The sequence below is a fragment of the Mytilus galloprovincialis genome, chromosome 11 (assembly GCF_965363235.1).
Source record: "Mytilus galloprovincialis chromosome 11, xbMytGall1.hap1.1, whole genome shotgun sequence".
NCBI classification, from domain to species: Eukaryota; Metazoa; Mollusca; class Bivalvia; order Mytilida; family Mytilidae; genus Mytilus; species Mytilus galloprovincialis.
The window spans coordinates 63,045,396-63,061,364 of record NC_134848.1 but is presented as its reverse complement, the minus strand read 5'-3'; the positions used below and the strand labels follow the sequence as shown (position 1 = coordinate 63,061,364).

The 15,969-nt window shown below is 33.2% G+C and overlaps 1 protein-coding gene across 1 annotated transcript in view; it reads right to left on the bottom strand.

Annotated features, from left to right (window-relative positions):
- The window catches only part of LOC143052588 (uncharacterized), a 32,600-nt gene extending 18,190 nt beyond the window's left edge, over window positions 1–14,410 (bottom strand). Inside the window, exons 1-5 of the mRNA XM_076225650.1 lie at window positions 13,378–14,410; window positions 11,207–11,239; window positions 5,031–5,129; window positions 3,622–3,789; window positions 493–660 (exon numbers count right to left, since the gene is read on the bottom strand). Of these exons, the coding sequence (XP_076081765.1) occupies window positions 493–660; window positions 3,622–3,789; window positions 5,031–5,129; window positions 11,207–11,239; window positions 13,378–13,414 (505 nt within the window). The 5' untranslated portion in view covers window positions 13,415–14,410. The remainder of the gene's footprint in view (window positions 1–492; window positions 661–3,621; window positions 3,790–5,030; window positions 5,130–11,206; window positions 11,240–13,377) is intronic.
- Window positions 14,411–15,969: the final 1,559 nt, after the last annotated feature.

The following is a 15,969-nucleotide window of genomic DNA, read 5'->3' as shown; positions in this document are numbered from 1 at the left end:
TTGGCGAATGGTTTCAGTAGTTGAAACTACTTTGACTTACATGTGGATATTTTCGTTCTGCATTAAATACTTAGTATTTGTTCAATGATCATTAATCAATTAATAAGCAGTAAACAATAACAATGAATAAGTGACTCAGGTGATGAATTGCCCAATCCGAGATATTAAGCTTTATGCCATTGTCAATTAATAAGAGTGTTATACAATAAGATAACACATTTACCACAAGGAAATACGATATGCATGTAATTTGATAACTAGATGCATTTTTTTTATTTTAAGGGCAGAAGCATGGGGATAAGGGCACCAAGGGCAGCTCACCCTTTTATTTTGGAAAGACTGGAACACTGCATAAGATTAACCATGTAAAACTATGTATATTTTATATATTTCAATTAGGAAAGACCTTACATTAATTGGTGGTCATTATTGTATCATGTGGTCAAAATACTGACACGATCTGAAAATTGTATTTAACTTAACTTTAGTTACCTTCATTCAAACCCATTTCAAACTTGGAAACTTTAATATTGCAAAATGTTGGCAGACATTTTTTCTGATCTTCCTGCTTCCACATAACATCTATGAAATTGGCTACACCATCCACAGATGGATTTTGCTTGCAACCAAATAAATCTGACTTTACAGTCAAATTGACATCTGAAAAAAAAAAACAACATGCAAATTGTACATTATTACAGTCTTCTTATTAATTATTCTATAAAAGGTTAAAGGGGAACTAGCTACGAGATATTTTAAAAATTCAATTTTTATTTTTTTTGCTCAATTATTAATGAAATGCAAATAGTGAAATAATAATTCACTTTGAGCAGCCAAAATGGCTCAATTTTGTAAAATAAGCTAAAAAAAACATTGATTATGAATTGTTCACTTGCAAGTGAATAATTTGACCTCATTAAATCTGTATTCATGTGAACTTCAATTCATAATGTATAATGACCGTACACAAATAGCTTCAAGTACCAAAATTTGATTATTCCTCATTACAGAATGATTGGTCGTTTGGAGGTCAGTTCAACCCATTTTTCTATATTTTCTATATTTCAATATTGATTCAAAATTAAATTGGTGAATTTTATTACAAGTCTACAAAAAACACAGAATGGAAACTTTTGCCTTTCTATCTTCTTTAATTTATGCTATAAAAAATCACTAAAGAGGGAAAAATAAATGGGCAATTTGTCCATGGGACATAGATGATGCATTTATCATGTTTATTGAAGATTATAAAGAGACATAACTCAACAACGGCAAAAGTGACCTTAATTTGTACTCTCTCTGTTTTGTTGTAATAAGCACTGTGTATGAGTTTCATAGCATTTCATTGAAAGAGAGATTTATACACTTAAACATAAGTTTTGTTAGGTTTAAAAATCATGTAAAGCTTATTTTTCATTGACATTGTAATAATCAGAAGTAATGAACACATCACCGCTACTGCTGATTTGCAACAACAAAACGATTAGTACGGGTTATGTAAAAGGTTGAAGACATTTGTTGGACAAACATTGACAAGGTATTTAATGTCTTTATTTAGCACATTAATGATATGCAACATTCATCCGTCAAGTCTGAATGTAAACCTGAGACGCGGATGTATCAATTTGACTGTAAACTACAAAAAATTAATTCAAAATTAAGATATGATGTTTCTTCACAGTAAATATTTAAGTGTTAATTTTTTAACTTTTAAAGTAATTCTATATTATTGCTACAGCAGTACTCCAGTTATTTGCAATGAAATAATGTTAATGTTTTACGTCTTATTTTGTACTTCTTAAAAAGGGGATGCTGATTACTTAAGTCAGTATAAAATCATGTGCTCAACTTGTTAAACTGTTAACTTTGTAACTGGATTATAATTTTATTTATTTAATCTAAATTATTATTAGCTTTTGCTGAAACTTAGTTGAATAATTCGATAAATCGTCTATCTTCAGAAAGTGTTATTCAGTCAGGTTTGTTGATGTACCTGTACAAGTGATTAGCCATCTTAATCCGGATATCCCTCAGGCGTTAGAACTGTATTGGATTGGGCGCACTACGTTTGCGCGCATTTGGGGATTAAAATGTTTTACGTTTGCGCGCAGCTTTTGATTACATTTGCGCGCATTTATTTTACAGGTAAATTCAGGTAAAAATTTAAATTAAATTACAATTGACTATATATATTTTTCAGTTTCATATTAAACATGACTATCAATTATTAATTTTGAAAATATTTCTTAATTTAAATTATAATTTGTTCATATAAAATTGTAAAACAAATTTTAAAGTGAGCATTATAAACTCCGTAGTATAGCTTAAGACATACATGTAACTTCATTGCGAATGTTTCAGAATAAAAAGTGTTTCAATGAATAGTGATCGTTTTTAAAATTAGTAAATAATTTAAGTTATTTTTTTAAAGTTACACCAAGGCACAAACATGGAGTTTCGGCACGTAACAACATGTGAAGTAATGAATTTATCAATTATACCTTTACCTTTTTTAAGATTAGCTATGTTTAAGCATTTTACAATTTTATCTGTATAGATTTCTAGGATTTAGTGCTTGTGCAAAATAAAACGGAATTATCTTGCTCGAAATCCCACTTCCACCTCATCGTTGGTGAGCAGGGTAAATAATTGAACAAATCATAAATAAATAAGTATTATTAATACCTGTATTTTACCTGGGTTTACCTGTCAAAAAAATGCGCGCAATTGTAATCAAAAGCTGCGCGCAAACGTAATGATTTTTGCGCGCAAATGTAGTGGTAATGCGCGCAAATGTAATGCACCGATTGGATTATAATACAAAGAGCCTAAGGGTTATGCAATTACATCCAATTGATTATAATTGCTTAACAAGAATGTGTCCCAAGTACACGAATGCCCCATCTGCCCTATCATTTTCTATGTTCAATGGACTGTGAAAATGGTATAAAATTTCTAATTTGGCATTAAAATTAGAAAGATTATATCATAGGCACCATGTTAACTAAGTTTCAAGTTGATTGGACTTCAACTTCATCAAAAACTACCTCAAGAAAAAAACTTTAACCTGAAGCAGGACGAACGGACGCACAGACCAGATGTCATAACGCCCATAAATGGGGCATAATAAATGGAGCATATAAATATAGCATCAGGCTATAAAAAATGAAAAACAAATTTGAATGATGGCAGTAGACAATTTAACGATGGCACGGTTATTTGAGGATGGCGGAAGATATTTGAATGATGGCGGGACTGCATGCAAAATATCATTGACCTACCACTAGTGGTTCCCTATAAACTGACCTAACCACAAATTAATACGTGTAAAATAAGCAAAAGTTTCAAAGTCAATAGACCATGACTGAGGGGACAGGGCCAACTAATCTCCATGGAAATGAGATGAGCAAATGCTAATACAACTTCAGGCAAAATATGATTGACCTACAATTTGTGGTTAACCATAAACTAGGCCTGATCACAAACTAATAAATTGTCAACACTGCTGCCACTCTAGCCAGAAAAGGCAGTTATCAGAACATTTATTGGTGGTCGTTATTGTATCGTATGGTCAAAATACAGACATGATCTGAAAATTGTATTTAACTTAAATCTAGTTACCTTCATTCAAACCCATTTCAAACTGGGAAACTTTAAGATTGCAAAATGTTGGCAGACATTTTTTCTGATCTTCCTGCTTCCACATAACATCTATGAAATTGGCCACAACATCCACAGATGGATTTTGCTTGCAACTAAATAAATCTGACTTTACAGTCAAATTGACTTCTGAAATTAAAAAACAAACAAACTATACATGATAAAAATTATTAATCAAATTTCATTATTCTATAGAAGGTTAATAGGGATTGTGAGTTTGTATGAAGTTATATATTTATGGTATATAAATCTGAAACAAGATAACAACCCCTGCAGTAGATGCAGTAGTTCTATGATTAGTCAATTGAAACTCATGAAGAAAATTCCAAATCAAAGTAATGGTAAGTCTATGGTCTATAAATCATGTTTATTATAACATCTTGACATAAATTTCTACCATGAATTCAAAGAAAATTTTAAAAGTTCATTCAACATGTATAATTTATTAGTAAAATACAAAAAAGTGTAAAACATAAGAATAGTTCAAAAGACTACATGCCTCATGTGCTTGTTTCCCATTCTTATTTTCAGTAAACATATATAGTACATGATCATGATGATGTAATTGGAGTCATAACTATTTTCCAAAACAGCCCTACATGACAGGTATGTTAATTTGGATCAAATAAAATAGTATGTATACTGTATAGCTGGTTATTTTGATGGGGTGTAAATTTTTTGCAGATATAACAAAATCGCCAAAATAAAATTCCTCAAATTTTAATAGTGTACATGCAAAGGTTGATAATGGTTTTGAATCTGCCCAAAATACCTTATTCAATAATAATCGTGAAATTATACACCAGCAAAAAAAACCTGCTATATGGTACCATCGTGTAACAAATTGCACATCAATACTCACTGGACTGAAAAAAATCAAAACACTTTGCTAAAACAGGATGCTCTGCAGTGCGCAGCTTGATATGACTGCAGAGGTCATTTGGACCCTTTTGGCCCCTAACTCCTAAATTGTTTGGACCAACTCTCCCAAAATCAATCCAAATCTTTTTGTAGTCACAAACCTTGTGTTTGAATTTCATTGATTTCTATTTACCGTACTTATACTAAAGTTCTTGTGCGAAAACTAAGAAAAATGCTTATTTGTGCCCGTTTTTGGCCCCTAATTCTAAACTATTGGGACCGAAACCGGCCCCAATATCAATCTTCCTTAAGTGATTATAAACCCGGTATTAAACTTTTAATGATTTCTATTTACTTATACTAAAGTTTAGTTGTCTTTGGACGACACTGACAACAATGAGACGACGATGACGGGATACCAATATACAATAAACTTTGTCAGTTTAACTAAAGTGCTGACATAATACAAATTCATATTGAAATGTTAGTTTACTTATTTTGATACAAACCTAATTGATACATGTAGCTTTTATTCAGAAATCCTGTCTTATCTTCTTGTCCTACATTATGTACATCTTTTACTTTGTCCTCAACATCAACTACCAAATCTATAAATAAAAGTGTTTTTTTTTAAGTAGGCACAACATAAAATCTGTGGAAGTATCATTAAATTCTGTGATAAGTGAAACAAAATGTGCACTATTTTCAAATCAGTACCGTATAAATGAGGAATTTATTTGTGTGTCACAATGTGTCCTTGTACTATGATAGTTAATGTATTGTTTAAATCTCATAAAAGTGGTTGAATAAATAAAAGATTGTACAGTATGTTCAACTGCACAACAGGTGAAATACATGTTGTACCACCAAATCATAGTATGTCATGTCCACTTGCATTGAAATGATATGTAAAATATTGTCTATAGTACTGGACAGGATAAAACTTTACTTAAGATGTTCAAGACAATTCTTTATTATGAAACAAAGATAAGTTCTGCACAATATTTTGAAAAGTGCGAAGAAGTAGGTTCAGTATGACCCCTTTTTGGCCCCAAAATATAGCAGTTTTACAAAATTGTGAAACTGTAATCTTTTAGCTATTTATTGGAAAGTAGAATGCTTCTGCTACATAAATATGGGCTGTTTTTGACAATACAATGCACATATATCAGGTATACTAGCATCATTAAGTCGTGCTAAATTACTGAAATCTTCACAATTATAGTATTTTAGTTAAATTTTAGACAGTTTCCGTGTTAAATGAAAGTGGCCGCATTCGTGTTCATTCATAATATTGAAATTAAAAGTTGTATTTGATGATAGTACATAACATAGGTCAGTCAGAGCTCAGACACAAATAAGTCTGAATCTGCTTTTGACTCGTGGAGGACTAAATTTGTAAGTTTTAGGATTTGTCTTCCTTTAATGCAAGACAAAATACGACTTTAATAAGTCAAATATTGTTAAGCAAGAAATAATTGACCAGAATCAAAAAGTTGCATTTACTATCGACTCCTACAAAATTGGTTAACTTCAAGACCAACGCATATTTATAAAAAGGTCATGCATCTAAATCAAATAATGACAACATTGAAAGACAATGCTTTGTCTTCTAAAGAAAAATATGAATGAGAGTCTAAAAAATCAGAGATAATGTTAATAAACCTTACAATGCAACCACCTGGAACCACACTTAATGAGGTAAAACATCTGTATAGTAAGGATATTAAATTAGACAATTAAATATAGCTAGCTCAAGAACTCTCTTTTTGCTGTCATAGGTGGTGTACTTTGGCCACCAAGTAAAATTAAGTTTTTTCATCAACATAAATAGACCTAAACAAGTCTGTCATTTTCTGACTTAGATAAGTCTAAAATTGAAAATACATTTTTATAATAAATACATGTTTTGACTTCTTTAAGTCAAAAACAACAAGAATGTGTCCAAAGTACACGGATGCCCCACTCCCACTATCATTTTCCATGTTCAATGGACCGTGAAATTGGATAAAAAATATAATTAGGCATTAAAATTAGAAAGATAATATCATAGGGAACATGTGTACTAAGTTTCAAGTTGATTGGACTTCAACTTCATCAAAAACTACCTTGACCAAAAACTTTAACCTGAAACATGCACTTTCATTTTCTATGTTCAGTGGACAGTGAAATTGGGGTCAAAAGTTTAATTTGGCTTTAAAATTAGAAAGATCATATCATAAGGAACATGTGTACTAAGTTTCAAGTTGATTGGACTTCAACTTCATCAAAAACTACCTTGACCAAAAACTTTAACCTGAAGCGGGACAGACGGACGGACGAACGGACGCACAGACCAGAAAACATAATGCCCCTCTACTATTGTAGGTGGGGCATAAAAAAAGACTTGTTTATGTCTGAGCTCTGACAAGCTATATAGGTTGAGGATGAACACGGATGCGGCCACTTTCATTTTAGACAAAAACCATATGAAAAGTGACATTTTGTGGCATATTTGATAGATTTTTTCATGTTAAAGCTTGATTCAATTGAAAGACACTAAATAATGTTTAAACAAGAATGTGTCCTCAGTACACGAATGCCCCACTCGCACTATCATTTTCTATGTTCAGTGGACCGTGAAATTGGGGTAAAATCTCTAATTTGGCATTAAAATTAGAAAGATCATATCATAGGGAACATGTGTACCAAGTTTGAAGTCGATTGGACTTCAACTTCATCAAAAACTACCTCAACCAAAAACTTTAACCTGAAGCGGGACAGACGGACGAACGAACGAACGAACGAACGAACGGACGGACGGACGAACGGACGGACGGACGAACGGACGGACGGACGAACGAACGAACGCACAGATCAGAAAACATAATGCCCCTCTACTATCGTAGGTGGGGCATAAAAATGTCAAATATCTTTCGTAAGATGAACCTGAAATTTGAGGCCAATATCAGACCTTACCTTTAACAAGGATAATATTTAGGGGAAACTCAATGGTGGTATATATTACACCAAAATGGCAAAAAGTCTACCAATTACAAGAGTTGAATACCTTTACAAAAACAAGAGTGCACACGCTGAAATGTCTCGCCTTCTTTACTATTCATTGATATTATGTTGATAGTCCTAAATATAAAGCTTAATTACAACTGTCACATAAACTTTACCAAGAAAACTAAACATAAAACCAATGAACCATGAAAATGAGGTCAAGGTCATATGAACCATTTCAGGCAGGCATGTACAGCTAACAATTCTTCCATACAATCCATACAACAAATATAGTTGAGCTAGATTGCTTATAGTTTAAGAAAAACAGACCAAAACACAAAAACTTAACACAAAGCAATGAACCGTGAAAATGAGATCAAGGTCAAATAAAACCTGCACAACTGACAAATAGATCATAAAATATTTCTATACACCAAATAGTTGACCTATTGCAATTAGTATTAGAAAAAAAAAAACTCAAAAACTAAACTTTGACCACTAAACCTTAAACTGAGGTCAAGGTCAGATCACACCTGCCAACTAGACATTTACACCTTTCAATCATTCGAATTCCATATACCAAATATAGTAGACATATTGCATATACATGTGTAATATAAGAAAAACAGACCAAAACACAAACACTGAACTATAACCACTGAACCATGAAAATGAGGTCAAGGTCAGATGACACTTGCCAGTTGGACATGTACACCTTACAGTCCTTCCATACACTGAATATACTAGACCTATATTGCTTAAAGTATCTGAGATATGGACTGGACCACCATGAAAATGAGGTCAAGGACATTGGACATGTGACCGACAGAAACTTTGTAACATGAGGCATCGATATTCAAAGTATGAAGCATCCAGGTCTTCCACCTTCTTAAATATAAATCGTTTAAGAAGTTAATTAACACTGCCGCCACCAGATCACTATCAATATGTCGAGCTTTCTGCAACAACAGTTGCAGGCTCGACAAAAATCCTTAGAACAAACTTGCCGATAACATGCCTTAAAAGGTTGTATCAAAATTTGGTACAATAACTACACATGATGGCAACAAGGTCATACAGTCTCAGAAGAGTTTGTCTTATGGCACTGTCTACTTGTCACAAAATTTTAAAAAAAATAGTGAGTCTAGGTAGAAATGGGCAGATCAAAATTTTGGTAAAATATATTTTCCAAAAATCCTGAATAGTATCGGAAGATGCGGCAAGCCTGAACATCTTGAATGAATGACTAAGTTTGGACAATAAAATTTTATGAGTAGCACCGTTTATGCAAGGTCGGTCGGGATTGGGGAAACAAACAATATGTTATTATAGGCATAATCAAATTGGTCCAGAAGTGACAGTGGCAAATATTTTCTAAAAATTTACAAAAATTACAAAATTTATGAAAATTGTTAACTAGAGGCTCTAAAGAGCCTGTGTCGCTCACCTTGGTCTATGTGAATATTAAAGGAAGCAGATGGATTCATGACAAAATTGTGTTTTGGTGATGGTGATGTGTTTGTACATCTTACGTACTTTATTGAACATTCTTGCTGCTTAAAATTATCTTTATCTATAATGAACTTGGCCCATTAGTTTCAGTGGAAAATGTTAGTAAAAATTTACAAATTTTATGAAAATTGTTAAAAATTGACTATAAAGAACAATAACTCCTAAGGGGGTCAATTGACCATTTCGGTCCTGTTGACTTATTTGTAAATCTTACTTTGCTGAACATTATTGTTGTTTACAGTTTATCTCTATCAATAATAATATTCAAGATAATGACCAAAAACAGCAAAATTTCCTTAAAACTAACAATTCATGGTCAGCAACCCAACAACGGGTTGTCCGATTCATCTAAAAATTTCAGAGCAGATAAATGTTGACCTGATAAACAATTTTACCCCATGTCAGATTTGCTCTAAATGCTTTGGGTTTTGAGTTATAAGCCAAAAACTGCATTTTACCCCATGTTCTATTTTTAGCCATGGTGGCCATCTTGGTTGGATGGCCGGGTCACCGGACACATTTTTCAAACTACTAACCCAAAAGATGATTGTGGCCAAGTTTGGATTAATTTGGCCCAGTAGTTTCAGAGGAGAAGATTTTTGTAAAAGATTACTAAGATTTACGAAAAATGGTTAAAAATTGACTATAAAGGGCAATAACTCCTAAAGGGGTCAACTGACCATTTCAGTCATGTTGACTTATTTGTAAATCTTACTTTGCTGAACATTATTGCTGTTTACTGTTTATCTCTTTCTATAATAATATTCAAGATAATAACCAAAAACAGCAAAATTTCCTTAAAATTACTAATTCAGGGGCAGCAACCCAACAACGGGTTATCCGATTCATCTGAAAATTTCAGGGTCGATAGATCTTCACCTGTTTAACAATTCTACCCCATGTCAGATTTGCTCTAAATGCTTTAAATGGTTTTTGAGTTCTAACTGCACTTTACCCCTATGTTCTATTTTTAGCCATGGCGGCCATCTTGGATGGTTGGCCGGGTCACCGGACACATTTTTTAAACTAGATATCCCAATGATGATTGTGGCCAAGTTTGGTTTAATTTGGCTCAGTAGTTTCAGAGGAGAAGATTTTTGTAAAAGTTAACGACAACGACAGACGACAGATGACGGACGACGACGGACGCCAAGTGATGAGAAAAGCTCACTTGGCCTTTTAGGCCAGGTGAGCACAAAATTGACTATAAAGGGCAATAACTCCTTAAGGGGTCAATTGACCACTTTGGTCATGTTGACTTATCTGTAGCTCTTACTTTGCTGTACATTATTGCTGTTTATTACAGTTTATCTCTATCTATATTAATACTTCGGTCCAGGTGAGTTAAAAATTAACAAAAAATTGTTGACTATACAGGGCAATTATTCCTAAAGGGGTCAACTGACCATTTTGGTCATGTTGACTTATTTGTAGATCTTTAACTTTTCAGAACAATATTGATGTTTACATATTTGAGATAATAACCAAAAACTGCAAAATTTCTTTAAAATTACCAATTCAGGGCAGCAACCCAAGGATTCATCGGATAGATCTTGCTTGACCTGATTAACATTTTTACCCCTGTCAGATTTGCTCTAAATGCTTTGGTTTCAGAGATATATGCCAAAATCTACATATTACCCCTATGTTCTATTTTAAGCAGTCAGGTGGCCACTTTGGTTGGTAACAGTTTAAATTTGGCGGAGTCACATGACACAATTTTTAAACTAGATACCCCAATGATGATTGTGGCTAAGTTTGGTTTAATTTAGCCCAGTAGTTTCAGAGAAGAAGATTTCTGTAAAAGTAAATGACGACGAACGTTAACTGACGATGAAGGACACCAAGTGATGAGAAAAGCCAGGTTAGCTAAAAAGTAGTAAAGTCTTGTATGATTTCTAATTTAAGTTTCTTGTGTATAATTTGGAGTTTAGAATGACGTCCATTATCACTGTACGTACTAGTATACATATTTTTAAGGGGCCAGCTGAAGGACGCCTACGGGTGCGGAAATTTCTCGCTACATTGAAGACCCGTTGGTGGCCTTCGGCTGTTGTCTGCTCTATGGTCGGTTGTTGTGGCTTTGACACATTCCCCATTTCCTTTCTCAATTTTATCTGTTCTGATGTCACAAACTATTTCAAACAGAAAATTTAATACTCATCATATAAACATATATAAATACCTGTTGGATCCCAGGTCATGTCGTTTAAATAACCTAAATAAAGAAAGAAAAAAATATGTTTCAATTCATAATACAGTGCAGCTGGCTGTAAGGGAAAAAATTCTTGGCTTAAATCATAGATTGGCGTAATTGTACTATTCAGTAATTCTTATTCTCAAATAATAGCTATGAATTAACAATTATATATATGTCAAATACAGTAATTGAGGGTTGCACTAGTGTATACATACATTTATATATATATCATTAATACATTTACAGTAACCAAATTGTACAAATGCATGAAATGTATATATCTACTATTTGATGTTAAATACATGTAAATCTCCCTATGACCAGATGACAGGCTAAAAAATACACAGAACATTCAGCATGCTGAACATTTCTAAAAGTAATCTTATGTAGGGAACTATATTGTTTGGTTGTTATTTAACAGGACTAAATCTTAAAAATATTCAGCAAATAAGGTTTCTGGACATCTACTCGGGTCTATAGTTCCTGACAAAATTTTAATGTTCTTTACTTATTTGCTTTTTAAAAAATATCAATAGCTATAATTACATCAACAGGTCAACATCATCAGTTTTCAACATGCTGATCAGTATCTGTTATCATGGTTATACATTATACACAGAGATAAGCTAAAAATATTGATAGATCATGGACTTCCTTTTCTGATATTCAAGATTTAAAATATGGCGGGAAAAGGCTGACTCGTACTTTTACCTTATATTTGCATTTGTTTTATTTGGGTCTCAAAACAGAAGAAAGAAAATCAAGAATCCTATAAAATTTTGGTAAATGACCTTTCATGAGATATTAAGTCATATATGAAAAAATAAATCCATGGGTATTATGGGGCAAAATATTTTACATTGTATTGAATGGAAAAACACCAAGGAGTCCGAACATTTGACACAAATTCCAAAACCTCACCTAAGTACATCCTTAAGCCAATTTTGTTACTCTCGTACCAGGTGACACTTGTTGCCCTAAAGAGGGTATCAATGAGGTCAAGCATGATGCAGGATTCACCGTTTTTTTTTAAATGAGACACATGAAAGTCAAATAATTTAGCATGAATAGGAGAAAAGATGTAGGGCTGGACAGTGGAAATTACATGCGCTATTATGACAAAAAGAAGCCTGATACAGTAATCTGACCAAACGATAAGCAGGATAAAGGATTCTGACATAACGATAAGAAGAATCTCGGTCCAGAACCCCCTCTCAAAAAAAAAAATAGACCCCCCCCCTCTCAAAAAAGATTAAAGAGCTGAAGGGCTCTAAGGGAAAGACGGCCATTGTTTCTATTTTTTGGGGGTATCTTTTGATAGTCTACATACAAAGAATGAGCAAAGAACAGCTAGAACATATAGAAAGGTTGACAATAATGAAACTAATTACATGGTTTATTGTTATTTCATTTACATGTTTACTTAGTCAAGAATTCATCATGGAGTCAATTTGGACCAATGAGATCTGCACCTCCTAAATCAAAACATTTGATTAAAGTTGGGAGTTAATTATCTAAAATTAAAATACAATATATTTTAGAATTTTAATTGTGTACCATTCTCAATTTTTGTGTCAGTGCTCATGGTGCTCTCAAGATTTTTTAATTTTTCTCAAGAATGCGAGGACTTAAAAATCTATTCAGTTTTAATTTTCCATTGATAAAGTTCCCAGTTACAACTCTCATCACAGGGATACATGTACTTATAAAAACTAATTTGAATGATATTAGCTGTGTTAAGTTGATGGGACTTAAACTTCATCAAAAACTACCTTGACCAAAAAATTAAAAGTTGGAACCCCCCTTTTTTTGGACAATCAATGCATTTGAATGGGGACATGTAGTTGTAACAACCCCAACCCCTTTGTCCTGGGTTAGGAAGCCCCCTTTTTTAAAATGGCTGGATCCGCCCCTAAGACAGACATACAAACAAGGGTAGAACTTACTTCCCCCTCAACTACAGCAGGGGTATAACAAAACCAGTGGTGATCCAGAACTTTTTGTAAGGGGTCCCGCTGACTGACCTTAGGGAGGCCCACTTCAGTCATGCTTCAGTGATTCCCTATATAAGCGACCAAATTTGTCCAACAAAAGGGGGGTCCCAGGCACCCACCCCCCATCCTGGATCCGCCTATGAAAACTCTTAAATAACTTACTTTTAACGGGTATATCTCCAATATGATCTAAATCCATTTCTTCAATGTATATATCAATCTGCTCTGCACCTTTTTGCCTTGTTCAAATTAATTTCTTTCTAAAAAAGATGAAAATAAATATATGTAAATCAAGCTTCAAATTATAACAGTTAGTTCCACTACATTATAAATTTGTAATCTGAAGTTGACTTACATGTATGTATTAAATCATGTAATAATAAAGTAATAACAGTATACGCTTAAGTGAGCCAGGATTTTTCTTATACAACTCTTCTCAATTAAACCAGCATGTAACATTTGCACAAACTTTTCTTACATTATCATAATTATAGCAAAACATTTCCACATGTGAGTAACAAATGCATGTTTATGTTTGAGCCTAAAATTTATGTTTCTAAACTATTAAAAGGTATGTACATAGCATCAGAATCAACATGATCATTCAGCCGATTTGATTTATGATTTTTGGTGTTTAAATTAAGGCCACTTGTAAGCATGTTTTTAGGCTATTTCGTGGTGGCCAGTTTTTATTGGTAGAGGAAGCTGGAGTGCCCAGAGAAAACAATGACCTTCAATAGTACAACTGACATTCCTAGTCAATAAAGATCATTAAGGTTAGAGGTCAGTGCATCCACAAGAGGGGTGTTTAAACTAACAATCTCAATGTTGACTGGCAAACTTGTGATAAAAGTAGTAATTACTCAGAACACTCTCATTCAGCTGAAATTTTTACTTTCATGATATCTATATTTTTTGTTAAATATGAAGTTCCATAATGTTCATAAGACTTTAAAATCTTTTTTAAGAAGTAATATTTATTTATGTATGCATATACATCTGTGTAGTACTGGACTCAAATGTGATGGGGACATTAATTCAACGTCCTTGGGGGACTAATAAAGGACGAAATCGTTTCTAAAAACTAATTTTACTGCTCTCAATATATTTGTGTGTGACTACCTTAACATGCGGTGGTAAAGAGAGAGAAGGCATGCTAATGTAATATGATACGGAGGATATATAGATGATTATACTATTTACAAGTAATAGCTTTTCTAAAAAGCTTGCCGTATTTTAGCTGATTATATTGAGATCAGTGGTTTGTGAGTAGTTTATTTTTATTGGAATATTGCACTTCAAGCAATATGAAAACATAGCGCTTTTTTTCTACTAATTTGTCATTTTTGTTGTATTATTGGTGGACCTGTGTTATAATGGAAGGAGACTTAATAAAATTGAGAATGGAAATGGGGAATAATATTATAATAAAATGTATTCTGTGTCTATAATCAACTTGATAAAAATAGCATATAACCTACACATACTTTTGAGGATTACTACTTGACAAAATGGACAACAACAGAAGGCAGTGGCGGATCCAGAGGGGGACGTAAAGTGTGTACGCCCCATCCCCCCCCCCCCCTTTGCTCGTTTTTTTTTTAAATGATTAATCATACGCGACTATGTGAACTTTGCCATTTCCTGTGTACTCTATTATTTATTTTTTATCCGACAAGTCTTTACTTATAGAGATATTTTTCGCTGGAATTTACTGATTGTCAAAGTCATGTGATTCGCTATGGTGGAGGTGACCAGTGCTTCGAAAAACGTCACTCAGTCATTTTGAAATTCAAATTACAGTAACACATTGCTTAAGCTGAGGATTACAATCATGACACCTTCAAAGCGACATAGGATTGAGCAAGAACGTATTGACTTCTATTTCACTATTCCACCAAACAGGAAGTAATACTCTATAGACTATAACACTCTCATGAAAAAAGTTCCATGGCAATATTATTTACCTACGAAAACATGTTTAACCCCAAACGCCATTGTCATGATTGATATGGACTATATAAAATTGCTGTTTGGTGTGAACCAATTGCAAGCTTTGCGTTGAAGACCAAACTACAACCTTTAATAGTTTACTTTTATAAATTGTGACTTGGATAGACAGTTGTCTTTGGTACTTACATTTGTACATGTATATGAGATCCAGTAATATCTATCTACAAGATTGAGAACACATTTTTTTGTAATAAATTTAAAACATATTTAATTCTGTAATATCTGATAATATGTATCAGTTATTTGTGATTTTTCATTTGATGTGTACTCTCTGGTAATGTCAGTATCAGCATGATCAGTTGATTGGTTGTGATTAGAAAAATGGGGCAGTTTGCAATTGTCATGTGCAGGTACACCACATGTGGATCTTCTTTCCCCTCTCATTTATAAAATTGTGCATGATATTTATCACAGAAACGCACCAGTATTTTGGTGAATGAAACACTTGTCATATTAAATTAAAGTCAGAGGTGGAGTTAGAGGGTTTTTTTCGGGGGGCCTGGGCCACCCCTTTTTTAGGAAAAATTTTGTTGTTTTTATAGGGAATCACTGAAGCATGACTGGAGTTGGCCCCTTCTTAGGCAGTCAGTAGGCTCCCGCTTATGAAAATTTCTGGATCCACCACTGAAAGTTTGAGTAAAGTTAATAGAAAAGGATTTATGACAATTTATGTTGAAATTTGCACAGATAATGAATGAAAAATCTAGTAAATTAAAAAATAGGCACTATTATTAAAAGCTT